Source organism: Camellia sinensis, chromosome 15 (assembly GCF_055761805.1).
Source record: "Camellia sinensis isolate YWXY chromosome 15, ASM5576180v1, whole genome shotgun sequence".
NCBI lineage: Eukaryota > Viridiplantae > Streptophyta > Magnoliopsida > Ericales > Theaceae > Camellia > Camellia sinensis.
Window position 1 is genome coordinate 139,987,201 of NC_138975.1, and position 24,179 is coordinate 140,011,379.

General features: G+C 34.4%; 1 protein-coding gene across 1 annotated transcript; it reads left to right on the forward strand.

The window, feature by feature from the left end:
- The first annotated feature begins 19,708 nt into the window (after positions 1–19,708).
- On the forward strand, positions 19,709–23,033 carry LOC114256126 (uncharacterized). Its single transcript, XM_028195722.2, has 4 exons — positions 19,709–20,062; positions 20,207–21,013; positions 22,213–22,296; positions 22,405–23,033. The coding sequence occupies exons 1-4, from the start codon at positions 19,946–19,948 to the stop codon at positions 22,570–22,572; spliced, it is 1,176 nt and encodes a 391-aa protein (XP_028051523.2). The 5' UTR covers positions 19,709–19,945; the 3' UTR covers positions 22,573–23,033.
- The last annotated feature ends 1,146 nt before the right edge of the window (positions 23,034–24,179 follow it).

Genomic DNA, 24,179 nt, shown 5'->3' on the forward strand with positions numbered 1-24,179 from the left:
TTAAAAAATTTCATGCATAATTTAAACAATATAATCTAAAAAAATAAATAATCTAAATTATCAAAATAGAGCCTACGATCGGTCTCACTTATTCAAACAACATGGCCTAGTATATTCATTAAACTAGATCTAATCTAGCCCCTTATTAAATAAGGGTCATTGACTGGGAGATTCTATTTCAACAATTTAAAACTCATTTAATTTAAAAACAAATTATTTACTCTAATTAGTTTTGTATATTTTTAATTATTATTTTAAAATTTAAAGACTCTGCCATATCCCATCATCGTCGGATCATCGCTGAACATTCGTTTGATGAAAGGTGTTGGAGGCTTGTCGGAATGTTTAATTGTGTTGGAGTATTGCCAAAAAGTCACTAGAGTGTTCTAAACAGCACCGAAAGTCAATAGAATATCCAGAGCGTCACTGGATGTCGAGTTTATTGCCAAAGACTCACTGGAATATTCAAAACATCACAAAAAAAAATAAGAAGGATAAATTACAGTGAAAACATAACAAAATTTAACTACATCCTCTTCAACACCACAAAATAACAAAAAATAAAATAAAAATAAACTCTTTATTATACAAATCACATAATTTTCAATTCACAAATATGTAAAAATTTAATGTTTGAATATATTGCTCATCAAACTGCATAAATTTGCAATTTCAAAACTATAAAATTATCAGTTTGTTTGTTTGTTATTTATCAAAACACAATTTCACGTCGCACAAATGGGGGAGATATCAGATTAGTAGTTTCTAAGGGCTTGTAACCTTTCGATTTCTCAATATTTGCTAAAAAAAAAAAAATTGTTGATATTTTAATAAAGAGAAGAAGCAAAAAAACAGATAGAGTCATAAAGGAAAAAATAGAAACGTATTTTCAAAACTGTAGAATTTTACAGTTTCACTGCTTGTAATGTAACTAAAAATCAAAAATCAGAATTTAAATTTTTTTTCATTAAAACAAGAAAAGAAGTGTGTAATAGAGAAAAATAAAAACTAAGAGATCGAAGAAGGAAGACAAACATAGAGAGAGGATTGTACTTCGACAATAATTTTTTATTTAGATTTGGTTAAATCTGATGCAGATTTGCTCTAAATCTAAATATTCTGATGAGTTGCACCTTGTGATCTTGGCCATATTTGCGTAGATTTATATGAAGAATATCGTCAGAAACTCATCTCTTTTACCATCAGTAAAGACGAAGCAAGGAGTCGTTGTCGATGGTTATCATTAAATCCTAATTGATGGTAGTCGCTAATAATTATACATTAGAAAGAAAATGAAAAAGAGAAGAAGAAAGGAAGCACTTGCGAGAAAGTAGTACTTTAGAACTTTTGAAATTATATAAAAGATTGTAAGGTCTTGTTTGGGAACATGTTATTTTAATAATTTTTTTAATTTTTTATAAAAAAATATGTAAAAAAAAATTTAAAAAATAATATAATAACTTATAGAATTTTTTTTAATTTTTAATTAAAATGTTATAATAATTTTTTAATTTTTTTAATTAAAATATATAATTGCTAAATAAAATTATCCTCTTTCAAAAGAAGACATGCAGTAGTTTCCCATTAAATAATAATAATTCTTTTTTCAATGGGTTTGGTTACTTGGTAGGACCCAAAATTGTCGTTTGTTGCTGTACATGAAGAAAATTTTGGTGCATAGCTTAATTAGAGGCTATATAGGGTTAGCACTCATAACGATATTTTACCCTTACAAAATTTAGGGCAAATTACATATACACCCCTCCAGGTTTGGTTAAATTACAGATACCCCCCTGAGGTTTCGGAAATTACATCCCGCCCCCTGAGGTTTGTATTTTCATAACAATTTACCCCCTGAGGTTTATATTTCATAACAAATTACCCCCTAATTTCTTATGCAAATATAGCATTCAGGGGGGAATTCGTAATTTCTCAAACCTCAGGGGGGTATCTGTAATTTTGTCAAATCTGGAGGGGTGTATATGTAATTTGCCCCAAAATTTATGGGTAGAGTGGAAACTTCTATAAGAGTATCTTTAATAAAACCCTTTATTCTTTTTTTTGTGTGTAACTTTTAGTTAAAATTTTGCTTCTTTATTTTAGAGAGATAAGTTTAAAAATGATCACACATGTTGTTAAAGATTTGGGCTCACTTTTATTTATGGCCCTCGTTTGAGATGTGAGTTAATTTTTTAATTATTTTAATTTGAATTAAAAAAAAATTATTTGGATAGATTTTTTTATTTTTTTAATTTTTATGATAACAATAATAAAATAATTATGAATTAGATGTGATATTTTGTTTTATTTAATTAAATAATCTATTTTATTTTATATGACTATTTTAGCCCAAAATATTATGTCAAATGACCCATAGTATCCTTCTTGCGAGCTGCTGATTTTGTTATGTCTCACAAGTTCATATTTTAATTTGAGAGAATTGTTATTATGGATTCTATTTCGATAATTTGAGCCATTTAGTAAGATACTTAATGTATGTTATTCATGAAAAAAATTAATTTGATCTAATAATTCTAATTTTTCATTTTATCGCATTTATTTTTTAAAAAAATTGATGACAAATATATTTTTGAAAATAAACTACCTATTTTGTAAAGAGAAACATAATAAAACAAAAATGTTATAATTATCGAATGGTTTGAATTATTAAAACGAAATCCATGATAAACCTTACAAGTTACAAACCCCTCAAATTCTCGCACGTTGGCCAACGGTTTATTAACAATTCATCTACATAAAAATTAATTATAAAATTAGACAACTCTATCACATAAGTTTAGAAATTCTATTCCAAACTTGACTGTAAAATGATATTTCTAAGTCAATGTAACAAATCTATATACTAAACAAAATAAAAATTATTAAAATAAAAAATAATATATTTGCAACTGAGTTAGGAAAATAGTTTAATTTTAAACCATTACATTTTTTGTACAAAAGTGGATTTTACAACTTAAGTGTATTTTCTTTAATTAAAAAACGTTAGATTAAATAAATTAGGGTCATGCTCATAAATAACAAAGAGTAATTAATGGTCTTTTATTTCATTTACCTGCTCTCATAAGCACATCCCAGAGAACCCCATAAAAAGATAAACAGCAACTTTGTGTCCCTAGCAACAATGTTAAACACATAATTAGACACAAAAATAAATAAATAAATAGGCAAATTTTTACAAGATTTATTGGTGTGACTCATTTTTACAAAATCTTATCCATTCATCTACTTTATGTGTTTGATTTATGGGTTCTTAAACTTATTATTCATTTAATATAGAAATTTGTTAAATCTTAAATAATAATTTTTTTTCATACATAAAAAATGTAAAGTATTAATTATAAAGTTAAAAAAAAGAGAGGCCCAATTAGTATATATTAATGTGTGTTTGGAAGGAGAAAGATTGAGTACACACCTAACCGTTGGCATAATGCACAAAACCTTAAGGCCCCGTTTGTTTTGGGGTGTAATGGATTGGAGGGGATTAGGATGAAGGTGGGGTTATTTGTGTTGTGTTTGTTTATAGAGTTGGAAAATAGATTAGGATAGAAGAGGGGATTAAGATAGAGATTGGAAAAGGGATTGGGATGGAGGAGGTGGAAGTGATATTAGAAAAATAGTGAGAGGATTATAAATTTTTTTATTTTTTACATATTGTGAATTTTTTTTTAAACATTAATGTTTAATTTTTTATATTTTTTATTATTTTATATAAAAATAATTTAACAATTCCTACACTAACAACTATCATCAAAACTAACACAATTTTACTCAATCCCTTCACTATTAATCCCCTCACTATGAATCGCCTCCATTCTACCTCTGAAAACAAACGGGGCCTAAGATTATTAGGCCAAGTCCTAACCATTGAACCATGGCCACCCCTAGTATTAAGTATAAAGTATTGTATATAAATTTTAAATATGTAAAGATATTCAAATAATAAATGCATCTTTAATGAGTAGATTAAAAATTAAAATTTACAGAAATTAACACAATAGTAAATGCACATTAAGAATGTAGAAGCCATTTTGGAGCATTATTTTAATTTAATATCAAGATTGAGAAGAAAGAAAAAAAAAAAGAAAAGGTGTTTTAGAAATATGTAAAGGAAAAACCATAGAAAAAAGACACGAATAAAAATAATTACAAGTTGATGGAAGAAAAACAAAAAGAAATAACAACAAATTTGAAAAGATGTAAAATAATCCCAAATAAGTAGGAATATTTGTTAAATTACAAAAATATCCCTCTCATTATCTCTGTCTCCTTTATTTCTTCCCTTCTCCCCTCCTTAAGACCCTCATATTGTTGGTACCTCTTTCTGGTAGTAGCAACATCTCTTCCACTCACCCTTGTTGGTTACCACCAGCTTTTTTCCCTTATTTGTCTAACCATCGCAACCCTATCTCTTTACAACCCCTCTCTTTATTTCTTTGTCTCACATTCTCGCAGTTTCTCCTTATTACTATCATTACAACCACTTTATGTGTTGCCTATCATGCACCTCAACAACTAGATATCGCTTTAGCAACCACAAACTCATCTCTCTCTCTCTCTCTCTCTCTCTTATCTTTTAGTGTTTGGTTTTTATTATTATTATTTTTTTATTTTTAAAATTTGATAGCAGCGGACGGTAAGAAGAAGGATTGAGAAGGTGTAATAACCCACATTCATGTCTTAGTCATGTTCATGTGCATTTGCATGATTTTGTCTTGTTAAGCTTGCATTTGTAGACTTTGACTTGTTTTGCCTAAGTAAAGATCCTTGTCTTGTCTTGTGCTTATGTGATTTGCCTAAGTGTTGTGTGTATGCTTTATTCCTTCATTGCTGTCTCAAGCCTAGGTCATGTTAAGCCTAGGTCATGCCAAGCCTAGGTCATTTTAAGCCTAGGTCATGCCAAGCCTATGTCATGCCAAGCCTAGGTCACACCTTTGAGCCTTTTACACCTAGGACCATCTTGGAACCACTTTGGTTGACTTCCACCTTCACCCTGGCATATTGGCCGAGATGTCATCATCTAGGCCGAGGTGTGCATCACATAGGCCGAGATGTGTATCATCTAGGCCGAGATGTTATCATCTAGGCGTCCTAGATCTTTGATCCTTGCACCTAGTGATCTTGTTCCGGGACTAGTATGACCTAGACCGAGGTGTGACACATTTAGACCGAAGTGTGGCACAGCTAGGTCAAGTGTTATCCTTCCTAGCTGAGATCATTGAGACCTTACTTGCCGAAGCCTATGTCCTAACCCAAGATCATTACCTGCCGGAGTGTCCATGTTACCTTGCTTGTTGTACACCCTTTGTCATGCTCTTGTCTTGTCATTCAGTCACCTTTTTTAGAAAACCCAATCCGGTAGTGCCACATGTCCCAGTAGAGGGTTAAGTCAGCTGGCAGTAGAGAAACCCACATCATTTGTCATATCTTTGCCTTTGTAGAGAGAGAAGCTCTAAGAAGAGGGAAGAAGAAGTTCTTAGAGAGAGAACTAGATTTCCAAGCTTGATCTTCACACCTTGAACCGTTGGATTCGTGTTTTGAGATTAGATTCTTGATCTACTCTTGTTGTTCTTTATATTGATCCGATCACATTGCATGATCTACCATGATTCATGAGCCATGCATTGATTTAAAGTTTGTTTTAGAAAGAGAAAATGATGTTCTTGTGTTCTTGAAAGAAAACCATGTTTTGATCCGAAAGTTTGTATCAAGATCCGAAAGTTTGTATCAAGATCCATATTTTTGTGTTTGTTTTCATAAGATCTTCAAGTATGGGTACCCAGGTCCATGTTTTCAAACTCATCTCATGAAATCTCAGATTTTGAATAAAAAAGTTATGATTTTAGCATTCATGTTCTTCATGTTCTTCATGTTCATCAAGAGGGAAACCCAGATTTCTAGACCTCATATCCCTAGGTGTGGTCACTGAAACCACTCTTGCCTAGATCTCACACCTAGGCCAAGCATCGTATCTCACCTTGGCCAACCTTGAATGATCACTTGCACCTTAGTTTATCTTGCATGCACACCTAGGCTAACCACTTCACACCTAGGCCGACCATGGTACACCCTTGCCGGCACCTTGTAACACCTCGGCAGGCAGCTGCACACCGAAGCCCAGGTAACCACATCTCGGCCAAGACCTCCTAAGTTCACCCAGCTAGGTCATTTTTGCCTAGATCATTTATGTGCATCCATTCCAAGACCTGATTGGTACCCAGCATGTTTTCCCTAGATAAAAAATAGTGTTTTTACTCCCAGCATGTTTTCCCTAGATGAAAAACAGTGTTTTTACTCCTAGCATATGTTTTGTTTTGTCTTGACTTGGTTTTAGAAAGAAATGCCGGGATCATTTTTATTCATGTAAAGCTTGTTTTAAGGATGCATTACATAGCCATCTTTGAGCATTCCTTCCTGTCTTCTTGAAGTGCATTCAGTGGACTTTTATTATGTATTTGTAGGTCTTGGATCCTTTGCCTTAATCCCTACACCCGAAGAGCTAGTGAGTGGTATTTTTAATAAAGCTATGTTATAAAGTTTTGATAAAGCTTTGCTTCGTTTTGAAAAAGTATTTGATCAAGCATGAATGATTATCCCTAGTTTTTGTATCAAGTATTATATTTGTTTTGATAACATTCCTTGAAAGTCCTTAGTGCTAGGGGACTATAATGCAACTGGTGCCCTTGTTTTGAAAGTCCTTAGTGCTAGGGGACTATAATGCAACTAGCATCCTTGTTTGGGATATCTCCTTGTCTTGTCACCGACGGTTTACCGCGTGAGTTTGTCCGGAATGTCATCCCCCATGTACTATGTAGATGTTATTAAACATCCCAAGAAGATTTGAAAGATTTGATTGATGAACTTGGTTCATCCTTTGATTTTGTACAAGCTATAATATGTATTGTTTTGATAAAGATCTCGGATATCATTCATTTAACCCTTTATTACTAATATCATTCACTGAGTATCCAAGCTCACATTCTCCTTATATATATGTAGGTGGCAAGCAAGAAGGCGGCGACGCCTAGATGTTATTTGCAAGTTGTTTTGGATTCATTTTGCTAACCTGTTGAAGATTATGTTTCTTAGTTTTAATTCGCCTCTTTTGTATATGTCGGCTCGAGAAGCCTTTTGATCAAGATGTAATATGTACTTTATTTTATTTGTATCCAAGTTGTAAACCATGTTAAGATGTATGTCATTTCATTTGATCTATGCACAGCTCTTATGGACTATTTAGATTTAAATTTGCTTCCACACATGTGGGCCCCATATATTTATACTCTGATTGTGTGTGAATCTTTGTAAATTGACCTTTGGTAATCTCAGATTACTGGCCATCACGGTACCATTCTACTAGGGGCGGAATGGGGTCGTGACAGAAGGGATTGATAGTGGTTGGTGAAAGCATGAAAACAAGGCGGAATAGTGGCAATGGTGAAAGCGTAAAAAGAAGGCGAAATGGTAGGGGAATAGGGTTGCGGTTGTAAGGTGGAGTAAAGGATATGTTAAGGGTAACGAAGAGGAGCTGGCCAACAACAAGTAGTGGTTGCTAGAGTTGTAGAGGAAAGATAAAATGAAGAGGTAAGCAAAGATAGTGTTTTTTTTTTTTTTTTTTTTTTTTTTTTTTTTTTTGAGGACAAGGCAAACAGGATATATATTAAAAGAGGAATAACAGAAAATTACATCAAGTACAAGCTTACAGAAGAAACCCAGTGAAATCAAAAACAGTAGACGACAAAGACTAAAAGCCATGTCCACAACTAGCAAACACATATAACCCTAAAATGGCATGTAAAATCAACAACTCTGCAAAGACAACAAACACCGAACTAAAGTATACAAAGTGAGCACAAGCCAAAATGATTGATTAAAAATCTCGGCGTGAAGGTTATCAAAAGAGGCTTGGGTTGTTGACACTATCTTCAATTCGCAATACTCGCTTGTGTATGCTGTGAATTGGGCCATAAAGCAAGTCTCCAACAGTAGCGGACAATGCATTTGGTTCCTTTGGACGGGAAAAGCAATGTCTAAGAGTGTGAACTCGCGTAAGTCAAGGAGCTTGAACTCGCTTAGAGCCGCCCACACAAAAATGTACAATTGGATTAAAGTTCAATACTGGCAATTGCTCTTCCGGGGAGCCTTGTGCTAGCAATTGCTCCTCCAAGTAGTGTTGTGTTGGCAAGTGCTCTTCAGGAGCTTGAGACACTGGAAACGACGCCGAGGGAGGTGGGTCATCACAAGAAAAAGTTGTGCTAGGCTGAACCTCAAATATTGGGAACATCCAACATGTCAACTTGCATGTCTGTCTCAAAGGGCCTTTTAGGTTGAACCTTAACAACTGACAAGCTCTGTGGGTGTAGGAACTGAAATGCATCAATAGTTTGAAGATTTTGACGCAAATTACGATCAATAAGGAGGAAGTTCTTGCCCAATTGCACTTTTTTCTAATGCGGGCCATCCTTTTTAAACTTAACACCATGGGATGTTCCCCCTCCATTCCCATTGCCAGTCGATGTACCCTCTCCAATCCCACTGCCACTCGATCTACCCTTTCCAATCCGGCTGCCACTCGATCTACCCTTTCCAATCCGACTGCCACTCGATGTACACTCTCCAAACCCACTGCCACTTGATATACCTCCTCCAATCCTCCTATTATTACCATCACTGAACGAAGACCAAGGCATTATTGTACGTTGCTGTGGGGGAGGGACATAATCAAAGAGCTTGGCATCGAAGCCATCTAAATCTTATTTGTTAAAATTCCGCAAAACCGAGCCCCAATCAAAATTAAAATCCTCATCAAGAGTATCCTTGATAAGAGCTACTTCAAGGGGTCTAAATGAGAAAACAGATCATGTGTCAACAGACATCTCAAATTGTCATGATGAAGGTCTGCATCCATAAAAATACCTTGGCCTTTTTCTTTTTTCGAAAACCGTCTAGAGGCCGGCTTAGAGTTGATGAGGAAGCCTTTTTTCAACATATTGCAAACCACTCAACAGAGCCAAGGAAAATAAAGCTATACCCAAAAGGAATCACAACACATAGGATAACTAAAAACGCAATCACAACAAAAGGGCATCCAAGAGCAATTTGATGAAACAAATATAAAAATTAAAACAACAAATCAAAACAACCCATTCCCACCATTAAAGATCAGGACATAGAATATGAGTCTCTGAATTGATTTACGAAAACAAGAGCAGGTTGCAGGTTTGGGAGTGTAACAACCCCGGTCCGTAATTAACTACTAATCCATAATTAAGGATGTTAATTAAGTGGTTAAAAAAAAGTTATGTGTTTATTATGTATTTTGTATGTTATTTGGGCCTCTAATCTGCTACTCGTAGTAATATCTATCATGATTTATGCTTTGATATGAAATTATTTATGCTTTGATATGAATTTGATAGCCTAAACGGTCTCAGAAACTGAAATTGAGCACATGGATTGACTAATTAGAATTTTTGGAACCATCTGAGAAGTTTTGTTAAAAACTAATTTAGTTTAGTAAAATCGCATGTGATTAAATTAAGCTTTAATTGGAACTATTTTTGAATAATTGAATTTTGTGCTAACCTTGACTAATTAAGGTTACTTGTGTTTGGTTTAAATGATTGATGATTGGTACCTAATCTAATCCTATTAATGATCCAAGATGTGATTAAGTGTATGATGTGCTGAGACATTTTGTGGTGGGGGATTAAAACTTTTGTGTGTGTGTGTTAGAATTTTGCATGTATGTGCGCGTGTAATGTGCTCAAAGTGAGGTGTGTGTTGTGTATATTCTGATGAGTTGGGAATGTTATATCATTCATTTGGCTTCATTAAGTTCATCCATTTCTTGAGCTAGAGAGAGAGATAGCTCATTCTAGAGAGAGAAGCTTGTTTTTGTGCTAGAGATTGAAGAAACTATGAGGGTTCATCTCACATTTATGAAATTAAAGCCTTGGGTAAGGATTCTATGTTTAATTTCTGTAGCTATTCCTCTATGCATGATGATTTCATCAAGTTTTGAGCTACTTTCATGAGAATGCAAGAAAATGGGTCTTTGAACATGTAGATGGCTTTCATGAGTATTCATGGTAGATCATTTTTGAATTTTATCATTTTGAGTTTGAGTATTAAAGTCCTTGCATGCATGTGAGCTTTAATCCTGTCTATGTTTCAAAAATCCATGAGTTTCTTGATCACCAATTACATGTTATGAAAACCATAAAAAGAGTTGAAATATTGCATAAAGGAATTTGGATTCAAAACTTTCAAGAATTGATGAGTTTTTGAATAAAAGATGTTTCAAGGGTCTTGTATTTGTCACGACCCAAACCCGCCCCTATGGGTTTAGCACCGTAACCGGCCAGTAATCCGGAATTACCGAAAGCCTACTTAACAGTAAAACAATAATACAGAGTACAGGGGTTGGCGGAAGCTAAAACAATAATTAAAAGATATCCAATAAGCTGTGACAGTCTGTATATAAAAAGACTTTTAAAACATGTTCACATTCGAAACAAAACAGTATGTATATACATCATATACAGATATTCAGGTTAGGGACCAAATCCCTACCATAACAGTACAGTACAGGTACACATATCATTCAGTCTATACAATGTTACAAAACCAGATACAAAGGAGGAAAACTAAAACACCCCAAAAAGTCCTAGCTTGAAGGACTTGAAACCTCGCAGTGAGGCACGGTGGTTGGCTTGACAAAACAAGAGCTAATCCGACGCTCCTAACTCCGGTCCGGTGCCTGAACACCTACATATATATATATATATAAACAGTAAGCTAAAGCCCAGTGAATAACATATGCGTAAAGAGGTTAAGAATGAATGTCCTTTCAGTATTGAAAACAGTCATTTATCAGTATATCAATCATTCAGTTTGTGGCTCATAATTCATGCCATAACAGTCATTCAGAAACTATAATAGTTATATGTGGTACATCCAATAGGTCTTAACAGACCGAACAGTCAGTTGATGGCCATCATATCAGCAAACAGTAGTGGTTCCAATATGGGAACCGACAGAGATCTCTATAACAGTAGCAGTAACAGTTCAGTAACAGTAAATTGCTATGGATGCCACGAATACAGTTCACAAATAGGACAAACATTCATTCAGTAAACAGTGTCATTTCATAAAGCAGTACAGTCATTTGTTCAGAAAATAATCTCAATTGAACATATATTTACAACATTGTTACTCACAGAGCACTGGGCTATAAGCAGCTAGAGCGTCCTCGGATGCCAATCCTACACAGTTACAGATCGAACACACACTAAGTTACACAGTTGGGAAATAATAACTAAATCCCTAATTTGCCTCGGTATGGTTCTACATCAATATTCTCATTAAGATGCCTTAAACTAGGCCTAGGAATGCCTAGGATAGAATGAGGATGCAAAGATGCACTTTAAAACACTTTTCAGAATTTTCAGAAAACAGGGGTCTCGCTTGAGCGTGGCTTTCTACGCTCGAGCGGACATGCAGACAAAGGATCTCCGCTTGAGCGTGACTTCCGTCGCTCGAGCGGACTGTAGGCTACAGTAAAAGTACTGGATGCACAAAAATCACGCTCGATGGATGCCCGATCCACGCTCGAGCGTGAGACACAAGTCCTTGCTCGAGCGTGAACTCTCTCGCTCGAGCGGGCTGTAAACACATGCAAAGTACTGGATACACGCATTTCACGCTCGAGCGCCACTTTCCTCGCTCGAGCGAACTGCATGAACACAAGGCGTACGCTCGAGCGTTGAGTTCCTCGCTCGAGCGTGAGTCCAAAATCTGGAATTTCCAGATTTGAACCTCAAGCTCAAAACTCAACTTTAATGTATCAAAACTCAACCTCTTGGATCTATTTTCTGAAAAAACACTTTAAACCCATAATATAACATGTTTTGAAGATCAATTTGTAAAATCAAAGTCCAAGGGTGAGTCAATTAAACACCATTTCTAAATAAACTTCAAGAATATGAAAAACAATACAAATTCAACCCATGCATGAATTTAATCAACTTCAAAGCTTCCAAAGCATGATCAAATGAGTTAATTCACTTCCAAACATGATGAATTCATGGACTATAACCCAAATATGGACATGCATGCAATAATTTCCATGAAAACAACTCTATACTTGAAGAGATGCACATGCATGCATGATCTAAGCCTCAATTCAACAATCTTAAACCAATTTATGACCTTAGGCTCCTATCTACATGAATAAAGCAAGAACCAACTTGATTTCACAATTAAAAGGATGAAATCCTTACCTAGGTTCCTTAATTACAAGAATGAAAGGTCAAATATGCAATCTCACTTCAAAATCTCCAAGTCTCCAAGCTAAATGCCTAGATGAACTCAATTTCTCTCTCTCTCTCTCTCTTAGTCGGTTGTGTATAAGGAAATGGCTGAGGAAGATATATGAATTTAGTCTCAAATGTTTTGTGAGATGGCCCACTGGCATGGCATTTTGGTAAATAAAGCCAACTTATGTAATTTAACATTATTAAATCTAATTTAATCATACCAAATCACATTTCAATTAAATATACCATAAAATCACATAAATGCTAATTAACATAAATCACTAATCAATTTCAGATTCGGCCGCCAATAAGGCCTTCAATTTGTAGTTTAAAACATAACATATGAACATATCATTTAACAGTCAAACAGATAGACATGCATTTAAACTAACACACTCAATCAATTCGCTCAGAATTTCAATCAATTCAATTACTTATCATGATCCGTCTCAGTTTAGCAGTAATCAGTGGCGTTATCAGTAAACAGTAGTGATGGTTGTCACAATATTGAAGTTTTCTAAAGCTATTTTATGTATTTGATCAAACCATGCAAGACCCCAAGGTTTGAAGGTGGTTTGGAAGCCATTTTTGTTAAGCTTGGTGCCCAGAAATTTACAGTTGGCTCGAGCGAAGAAGTGGTGGCTCGAGCCAACATTACGAGCTCTCAGAATTTTGAACTCTGCAAAAATTGGCTCGAGCGAAGGAGTTCTGGCTCAAGCGAGCTCTGTTTTTGCCTTTTGCTGGCTCTAGTCACCAATTTATTTTCAGCATGTTTTCAAAAGATGTTTTAAGTACATATCTTCACTCCTATCTCTTTATAGGCATTCTTAGGCATGATTTATGAGTCGTTAAAGATTAATAAGCTAAGAAACAACATAAGTAAATGAATTAGAAAATATGTGTCGAATCCGAGTATATGGGCAATATGAACAAGTTATGTAGCATGAAATGAATGGGAAATTAAAGTGAGAAAGTTAAGCCATATATGGCCACATGAATGAGTAATAATGAGACATGTTTTGTGCCATGTACATTTATGTTTGTAGGTCAAGACTCAAAGACTGACCAACCGTTTCTGGAAGCCCACTATGAGTAACATTTATGTAAAGATATGGTGATATGAATTATGTTCCAAACGAGTTATGATATGTTATGATCTCTGAAATGATATTGTTACGTGAACGAATGTCCCATGTTTGAAATCTACTATGGCATCCATAGATAGTCCCAAGTCATGGGGGACGACATGTAAATGCGGATCCATGACATAAATGTGAATATGAGATCTCGTTAGCCACTTCATTGTGGTGATATGTGTTTAATCGGTATCCAGAACCGATTACTCTAGTCGGAAGATGATATGTAATATGTTCTATGAGATGTACCATTATGTTATGTTCTGATATGAGACTGATATAAATGATTGTGTTATGATTTGTTTTACGGATATGATATATTTGGAATTCGTTCACTAACCCTTTTACTTTAATGTTATTCACTAGGCTCTAACTCACTGTTTATATATATATATATTTATAGGTGAGCGTTCTGGAGGGCAGGTGTAGGAGGGTTTTTACCGAGCCACTGTTTTGAAGCTACCAAGTGTTTTGGGTGCCTCCGAGTTGGGGCTAGGCCTGGAAGGCCGTTAGCAAGCTTTCGGTTATGTTATACATTTTTGACCCGTACATTTGTTTTTTTTTTGTATAAGATATTGTGTTATATGTTATGTAATGTAAGTGGGTAAATTAACGCTTTTGCATGTGATTATTTGTTCATATAGATGCACAGCTCGTTGGACTATTAGTGTTTTGTTCATTGCTTCCGCAAGCCCCAATTATTTTGTTTATACAGGAAGGCCTTTGGTAATCTCGGATTACTGGCCGATTACGACGCTAAACCTATAGGGGCGGGTCTGGGTCGTGACAGGGAGCGACTAAATCAGCACTAATAAAGTAGAGCTGTGAAGTAAGTAAAGATTTGAACTAAGGAGAGGGGGATCTCAGGTTAACACCAGAAGAAATGAAGCCAAAGATGGCTTAAAGCATAATCGGTGTCAGAACATACCTTAGCAAAGCCCCCTCCTCACAAGGTGGATATCCGAAGAAAGAGGTGATCAAGAAAGAGACGGAGGCCCTGTAACAGAGCGCCGCAAACCGCCTCTGTGAGAAACCTTAATAACTCCGGAAGTTCCTCTCTTGAGTCACCGGAAATCGCCTCTAGAATGTTCTTGGCTATATTAATACTTACTCTTTAAATTAGCAAAGATAATTGGGTCTTCTTAACTCATGATTCCATGATTTTGCAAATATTATTATTATTATTATTATTTTGGAGAATATCCCACTATCTTGAAATATTTATTTGATACCATAATTTCTATGCATTTTTCCATATATAAAAAAAACTTTAAATAGTTTTGAAATTAATAAAAGATATTTTGAAACAAGTAAAAAACATTTCCTGTTCTACAATTTTTATTTTTATTTTTTATATTCAAAAAAATCATTTCTTATATTTAAATATCATTTCGATCCATCTTACAAATTTAAATGTCAATTGTAAATCCTTATAGATATCAATTTTTATGAGTGACCAGGTGAGGAGCCCACACTCGACTGATATTAGAAACTCTAAACGTTTTATCAGATCTGTGACATTCATATGGTATAAATCTCATATCTATATAAGATATTTGGTAAAATTTTTAGGTTGTGTTTAGTTTGAGTGTGGAATCATGATTCTATACTCAAAATTTTTAAAACACTTTTTCAAATTCATAACTAAACACGCAACTCAAAATTACTTAAAACTCAATTCAAAAATTAATTTTAAAACTCATAACCAAACACACAAATTAAAATTCAATTCAAAATTATTTTTAAAACTCAAAATCAAAACTCTTTTCAAAACCCTATTTAAAAAAAAAAAATTAAAAAAATATATTATTTTGTTTTTTAAAATTATTTTTAGAATCATGTTTTGAGTGTTGCCTTTTAAAATTTTTTGGATTTATTTTTTATAAATATTTAAAATTTTTCTTACTTTTATTTTTTTAGGATATTTATTTATTTATTTTAATGTGCACTATATTTCATACATTTTTGTGCTGTATTTTTTTAAATATTAAAGAATTATCTTTTTATTTTATAATATTATATATATATATATATTTTTATTTTAAATATTTTATTTTATTTTATAAAAATATTTTTAAATATTTTAGTTTTTTTTGTTATGTGTTCGGTTATAATTTGAATGTAAAGTTACGAAAGTGCTGTGGAGTTTCGAATTATGTGTTTGGTTCTGAGTTTTAAAAATAATTTTAAATTGAGTTTTGAGTTATGGCCATGTTCGTTTGGCGGATTAGATTGGATAGGATTGTTAATGATGGGATGGTTAGTGAATAGATTATGTGTGAATTGTTAGTGAAGAGGTTAAGGCCTCGTTTGGGAACCTTTTATTTTAGTCAAAAAGTCAAAAAGTTACTAGGGATTGTTTAGGGTGTCCTAAATAAGTGCACTTTTTGTCTTTTTGGACTAAAAAATTGAGGAAGAAAATATGAATTTTTGGGTTAACTTTTTGACTTTTTATGGAAAAATATGTAATAAAAAATTGTAAAAATTGATTTGTAGGGAAAAATTAGGATTGAGAGTTGTGCAGCCGTAATTGTTGACTTTTGGTGAATTGTGTTAACTTTTTAACTTTTTGAGTAACTTTTTGACTTTTTTGGTTTTTTTACAATATGCCAAACTTGACCTAAATTAGCCAAAAAGCCAACAATCCATACCAAAAAGTTAAATATTCTCTTTTCTCTCTACGTTTTGCACATCTTTTCGTAAAAAGTCAAAAAGTCATCCCAAACATACTAGTTTTTTTTAGCTCATATTTTAGTCAAATAACCAAAAAATTACTAAATTAGCATGTTCCCAAACGGGGCCTAAAGCTCCGTTTGGGAAGTTAGTTTAGAGGCTTTTTGGCTAAAATAGCCATAAAAAACAAAATAGGCTTTTTAGCCCAATAAGACAAAACATCACATCCAACCCATAATCATTTCATTCTTTCTCTCACAAAAAAGTCAAAAGTCCTTTCCCTATTTTGGGAAGTGGGTTATAATCCACTTCCTAGATTATAACTCATTTCCTCTCTCACAAAAAAGCTGAGCAGCTTTTCACTAAAAAGCTGATTATAACCATCTTCCCAAAATAACCCTTGAAATCAGGCTTTTTAGCCCTAGGTTAAAATAGCCAAAAAGTCAACCCACTCCCCAAACGGAGCTTAAGTGAAAGTATATTTGTTTTGATGATATAATGTTGAAAATGGTTAGGTGTCGTTTGGTAACACTTACGTTTTCAGTTTTCTGTTTATATTTATAAAAATTTAAAAAACTCAAATAAAAACTTGTTTGCTAAAATTTTTGATTTATAAATCAGTAATCTCAGTTTATAAATTTGGCCAAAAACTGAAAACACAAAAAGTGTGTTTCCGTTTTGAGTTTTGAGTTTTTTTTTTTACCACCCAATACTAACCACCACCCGCCACCATTTTCCACCACCGTCTTCCGCCACCACCACCCACCACCCATCCCTCACCTCCCATCACTACCTGCTACCACCACCCACTAGCCACTACCCACCTGCCACCCACTCACCACCACCACCCATCCCTCGTCACCACCACCCACCTGCCATCCACCCGCCACCATCTACTACCATCCACCGCTCGCCACCACCACCACCCGCCACCTACTTGCCACCACTACTCACCACCCACATGCCATCACCACCAGCCACCCACCACCACCACCAGCCACCTGCCACCCACCCGCCACCACCACCCACCACCACCATCACCCACCACCTACCTGCCACCACCACCACCATACACTCGCTACCACCTACCACCCGCAACCGTCACCCACCCACCTACCACCACCACCTACCCGCCATCCGTCACCTACCTGCCACCATCACCCACCACCCGCCACTACCACCACCACCCACTCGTTACCACCCACCATCACCACCCACCACCCACCCGCCATCCGCCATCCGCCACCCACCACCCGCCACCACCATCACCACCCACTCGCAACCACCAACCTACCCTCACCACCCACCACCACCCGCCATCCGCCACCCACCTGCCACCACCACCCACCACTACCACCACCACCACCATCCACTCGCTACCACCCACCATCGTCACCCACCCACCCGCCACCTACTCGCCACCACCATCCACCTGCCACCACCCACCACCACCCGCCATCCGCCACCTACCTGCCACCACCACCTGCCATCGCCACCGCCACCGCCACCACCCACCCGCCACCACCCACCACCACCAGCTACCCACCGCCCACCGTCACCACTTTCCACCACCGTCTTCCGCCGCCATTTGCTACCACTTGCCATTTCTCACTCTTTTTTATATTTTTCAATTTTTTTAAACATTTTGTCAATTACCAAACGCGTTTGTAGTTTATGTTTTTCTAAAAATAAACAAAAAATAAACAAAAACCAGTTTATAAAGTTTTTGTAAATATAAACTGAAAACGTAAACGTTACCAAACACACCGTTAGTGATGGAATTGTTAAATTATTTTTATAAAAGATCTATAAAAAAATTTCTATAATAAAAAAATATCTAAAACAAATATATATATATATATATTTTCAAATAAGATGTTGCAATTGCAAAAAAAAAAACAAAGAAAAAAAAGAGTACTGTTTCGATCAACTAGTCGGACGTCCTGTAGACCCAATCCGCTCTTTTCAAAATTTAAAATTCAAAAACCCTGTTCAAAATACTTTTCAAAACTCATAATCAAACAAATTTTTTTGGTTCAAAAAAAAAATCAAACAAATTTTCTATTGTCAAAACTCAAATCACAATTCTAAAACTAAACCAAACGCAACCTTAGCATTCGTTTGGGAAGCCAAGTGGCTTTTTTGGCTATTTTAGTCACAAAAAACAAAGTAGATGTTTGGGAAGTTGTTTTTTTGTAGGTTTTTTTAGTTGTTGGATATTATTGGAGAATTTTTTTTTTTTGTGTTTGGGAAGATAGTTGGATTTTTTTGTGGTTGGATGTGATGTTTGTGAGATAAAAAATAAAATGATTATAAGATTTGATGTGATATTTTGTTTGGATTGATTTTTTTTGGTTTTGTAACCAATTTGTCTTTTAGTAAAAAAAAACAAAAACCAAACTTTCCAAACACCTCCAAAATAGGTTTTTTAGCTTAATAAGGCAAAACATCACATCTAACCTATAATCATTACATTATTCCTCTAAAAAAAAGAAGCTAAAATAGCCAAAAACTTTTTCCAAACGAGATTTTTTAAACTCAGACTAAATTAGCCAAAAAAGTAAAAAAATTAAAAAGCCAGCCCACTTCCCCAAACAAACCCTTAGTAAAATTTCTAAGATTTAGAACATCAGTATCAGGCTCTCCAAAATTTTAGTCAAATTACAACTCAAAAAGCCATTTTTCTATTTTAGCTAGTCACCCTACTGCATCAAATTCTCTATTTTAACTCAATCCTATTAAAATATTTTGTTATTTTTTTTAATAATTAAATTGATGAATTATGAATCAAACAATTCTTATGTTTTATAAAAGGTAAAATTGGAGGAATGAATAAAAAAAAAATTAAAAAATTAAAAAAAAAATTTGCCGTTGACCGATTAACCGATCGAACTTCTGGGCGGACATCCGATAACACATAACTAGCAATGAACAGTACCTCGCTTATTGTAGCGAGGTACTATATCACTCATATATTAATGATGAACAGTAACGAGATTGATGCAGTCCATTTTTGATAAACTGTATCACTAAAGCTCTGTTTGGGAAGTAGATTGACTTTTTGACTTTTTGATTTTTTTTAAATATTTTGGCTTTTTTGACTTTTTAAATTTTTTTGTGAGAGAAAAAATGTAATAATTATGGGTTAGATATGATGTTTTATTTTATTAGGTTAAAAAACTTATTTTATTTTTTGTGACTATTTTAACCAAAAAAATCTACAAATCAACTTCCCCGACGAAACTTGGCCAAGTTTGACATGCTCAGGAAAAATTAAAAAGCCAAAAAGTTACTTAAAAAGTAAAAAAATTAACAATATTCACCAAAAGTTAACAATTACGACTGCATAACTCCCAATTCTAATTTTCTCCTACAAATCAATTTTTATAATTTTTTATTACACATTTTTTTAATAAAAAATCAAAAAATTAATCCAAATATTTATATTTTCTTCCTCAATTTTTTAATTCAAAAAAATAAAAAAATACGTTTATTTAAAACACTCCAAATAACTTAATTTAACTAAAAAGTAATTTTAACCAATTTGATACGGATGCTCCTGTTAGCATTTTTCGGCCACACTCCCCTCTTGCCTTTTATCCTTATATTCATTTTTTTTTTTAAGTTTTTTTTTTCCTTTTTTTTATTTTTATTTAACTCATCCTAATCTCGTTTTCAGTACAACAAAGCGTAAAGACCACCAAAACCTTTTGCCCTTCTCTCTCTTCTCAAATTCTCAACCATTATTTTTTTTTCTCTCACTAAAGTTCTCCACTCTCTCTCTCTCTCTCTCTCTCCATGGACCCAACATCTTATCCACCGCCGGCCGCGGCGGCAGAACCACCAGCCTACATAGCTCCCGCTGCCAACCCCACTCCCCTCCACGCTCCCATCAACCATCCCCCTTACGCCGAGGTACCAAAATTCAAAACCCCCTTGTTTCTCTCTCTCTCTCTCTCTCTCTCTCTCTATATATATATATATATATATAGATATATTTTCTCTCTCTAGAAAAAAAAGAGTTTTGATTTTGATTTTGGTTTGTGGGTATTGTAACAGATGATAACAGAGGCGATAACAGCGTTGAAAGAGAAGGATGGATCGAGTAGGCAAGCCATAGCAAAGTACATAGAGAAGGCCTACTCGAACCTACCAGCGACCCACTCGACCTTGTTGACTCACCAACTCAAGCGATTGAAGAACACGGGTCAACTCGTCATGGTCAAGCACTCTTACATGCTTCCCAGATCTGTTCCTCATCCTCTTCTCTCTCCTCCTCCTCCTCCTCCTCCTCCTGCTGATGATGATACTGGTAATGTAAATGAAAATGCTTTGTCTTCTGGGCCCAAGAGAGGGCCCGGTCGTCCACCCAAGCCCAAGATGCTGGCCCAGCCCAGTAATTCTGGTGTGGGCCGGATGTTGGTTTCTTTGGGCCTTGTTGATGGGTCTACACCGATGGCTAGGAGAGGCCCGGGTAGACCACCTAAGTCTGCGAAGACCGAATTGGGTAATAGGGCCCGTGGGAGGCCTCCCAGGCCCAAGTCCTTGTCCCTTTTGATGGGTCAGGGTGGGCTCAAGAGGAGGCCTGGGCGCCCACCCAAAACTGGGCCCATTGGGCTGGGCAGGCCACGCGGCCGCCCGCCGAAGAATGTTAGCGCCGCCGCGGCTGTTGGTGGTGGTGATGTGGTGGCTGTTGGTGGTGGAGTGGTGCCGGGGGAGCAGCGGGGGCGGCGGCCTAGAGCTGATGGGCTGAGAAAAGTTAATGTTGGAGTGTTGCCGGGGAAGCGGCGGGGCCGGCGACCCATAGCTGATGGGGTTAAGATGCCTAGACAACTAACCGGAAAACCTTTGGGCCGGCCCAGGAAGGTAAACATAAATTATTGTTTTATTTTTTTAAAATTTATCTTGGCATATGATATTGCTATTAAATTAATTTAATTGACTAACTAATGAAACTTATGGACAAACTTATGGTACACTTCGCAATCTAGCAGCAGCTTAAAATTTTATTTTGTTTTGTTTTGTTTTTTTAAATCTTAAATTACGGGTTTGTTTGGAAAGTGGGTTGGCTTTTTGGGTTTTTTTTTTTTTTTTTTTTTGTGTGGCTATTTTAGCCTGGGTTAAAAAGTTTGGTTTGTGAAGTGTTTTTTAGCTTTTTGATTTTTTTTTTTTTTTTGAGAAAAGAGTGTAATGATTATGGATTGGATGTGATGTTTTGTTTGTTGTGACTAAAATAACCTATTTTATCTTTTATAATTAAAATAGTCAAAAAAAACCCACAACCTATCTTCACAACCTATCTTCCCAAACGGAGCCTAAATATTAAAACGAGATCTTATCTTAATGGGTTTTGAAAAGTTGGGGTAGTCGGCAATAAGAATTTTTTTGACATGTTTTTGGTAGGTAGATTAGCCTAATAGTAGGTCATCTTGAGTCATAAGCGAGAACAAAGGCTACATTGTTGTAATGTTTGTTGGGTGTTAACCAACTTCAAGCATGTCATTGGAATTGTTGGGCAATAATAGCTTAAATGAACTAATTATATGGTAGCTCGAAAAGGGATACTTTTGGCTTTTATCTTTTAATTATCAACTTTTAATTTAGAAAAACTTGCACCAAACGGGCCCATTGGCAGGTCGTTATATGGCCTTAAGACCATTTGTGGCGACATTGGGTCTAACTAACCGTGCCAACTTGCAACCCAACTTTTGACATTGTAGAATGTCGGCCGGCCATAAAAGTGGTTGCATATTATGCACCCCTTTTGATGGATTATAGAATTTTCGTTACTAGTTTTGACTTCTCTTTACTGCTTTTTTTTTTTTTTTTTTTTAATAATTTTAATTTCACTAATTTATAGCATGAACTGCAATTTAAGTAAAATCTTTAGCTATACCATGACCTTATTGAGAAATTGCAATGATTTGATGTTGTAATTTGCAATAAATTTGTGAGTTGGATGACAAGTTGTCAAAGTGATTTTAGTTTAGGAGAAAATGGTACTTGTTGCCTTTTGTTTTTGTGGGTTGATGTTCTTATTGAGTGGCCTCATTTTGGGATATTAGAATTCGTCAATTACCGGGATTCAAGCAGCTGCAACTCAACAGTCAGTGCCATATGAAGATCTCAAGAACAAAGTTGAACATTTTGTGAGTTAAATACTATAATGTCACTAGCATATGTTTAGTTTTAGCATACTTTGCAAATGACTATAGCATTCACAAACCATGCTTTATTTGTATTTGCATTATTTGCAGCAATCTAGAATCAAACACACGGTCAATATGGTGAAACCCTACGTGAACAGTGAAGCTGCATTTGGGGCATTGCAAGAGTTGGAAGAACTTGCAGCTATGGATTTGAACGCACCATTAGATGTTCCAGTCCAAGGTCAAGTGCAGGAACCTTTCCTCCAGAATTTATAACAAATTTTTAAGCAAGAACCACCAGGGCTGCAAACAATTTTTTAGAATATTGCTTCGTTTTGGGACAAGGACGTGCTTGTGAGAGTGTATGTGGAGTGGAGTGGAGTGGAGTGCAGTGCAGTGCAGTGAAAAGCTAAATGTGAGTGATGATGAAGATGATAATGGAATGTGGTTTTTGTACAACTTTTCAAGGGTTGCATGAATTGGTAATTTGTTTTTGTAAGTGCCCAGAAATCATATTTTGTGTCTTGTGCTAATATATGATATATCCATATACTGGCCCATTATTGGAAGTTGATATGGGGTTTACCTTACGACTTTGTTAGGATATATATATATATATATATATATATATATTTGTAGTCCTAAAGTGTAAGTTTTGTATCATTTTGATTTCTAGTTTTTATTTTGTGTTAATATAGTGATTAATTTATGAAAATTGTTTTAATTTGGTCTCCCAATCTAATTTTGTCAGTTGACAATGTTAAAATCGCTGATAATGTGAGAAATTTAAAAATTAAACTTTTTAGTCTCTGAAATATGTTATTTGTGCTATTAATGTAAAAGCACACTTTAAAAAATTATAATTTTAGTCCTCGAAATATGTATGTGTTATTTTAGTTTTCCAAAATATAGATTTAGATTTATTCATGATTTTAACATCTATTGATGAAGTTAGATTAAAGAATCAAATTGCAATCATTTTATATATTGAGAATTAAATTGATACAGTTTTTAAAATTATTTATATTTTGTGGATTACAAATATAATTATTTCAAGAATGTACTATTATTTAAAGTTTTGTTAATAAATATTGTGCTAATATATGATATATCCATATATTGACCCATTATTGGAAGTTGATATGGGTTTACCTTGCCACTTTGTTAGGATATATATATTTTTAGTCCTAAAGTATAAGTTTTGTATCATTTTGATTTTTAATTTTTATTTTGTGTTAGTGTAGTCATTAATATATGAAAATTGTTTTAATTTGGTCTCCCAATTTAATTTTGTCAGTCGGCAATGTTAAAATCGCTGATAAATGTGAGAAATTTAAAAATTAAACTTTTTAGTTTCTAAAATATGTTATTTGTGCTATTAACGTAAAAGCACACTTTAAAAAATTATAATTTTAGCCTTTAAAATATGTGATGTGTTATTTTAGTTTTCAAAACTATAGATTTATTCATGATTTTAACATCTATTGACGAAGTTAGATTAAAGAATCAAATTGCAATCATTATATATATTGGGAATTAAATTGATACAATTTTTAAAATTATTTATATTTTGTGGATTACAAATATAATTAATTCAAGAATGTACGATTATTTTAAGTTTTGTCAATAAATATTCTTACATTATGTTTAGATCATGAATTTGTAAAAGAAAATGACATAGAAGAAAATTTTAACTTATTTTTCATTCACATTTTCTACAATATTTTCATTTCATTTCATTTTCTAAATTCTTACTTAAATTCATAATCTTAAGAGATTCATTAATAAACCTTTTAAAAATAATTAAGGAAAATTACAAAAAAAAAGAAGAAGAGCGTTTGAGCCTATTTTTAATTTTGTCAATTTAAATCTTAATCTTTTAC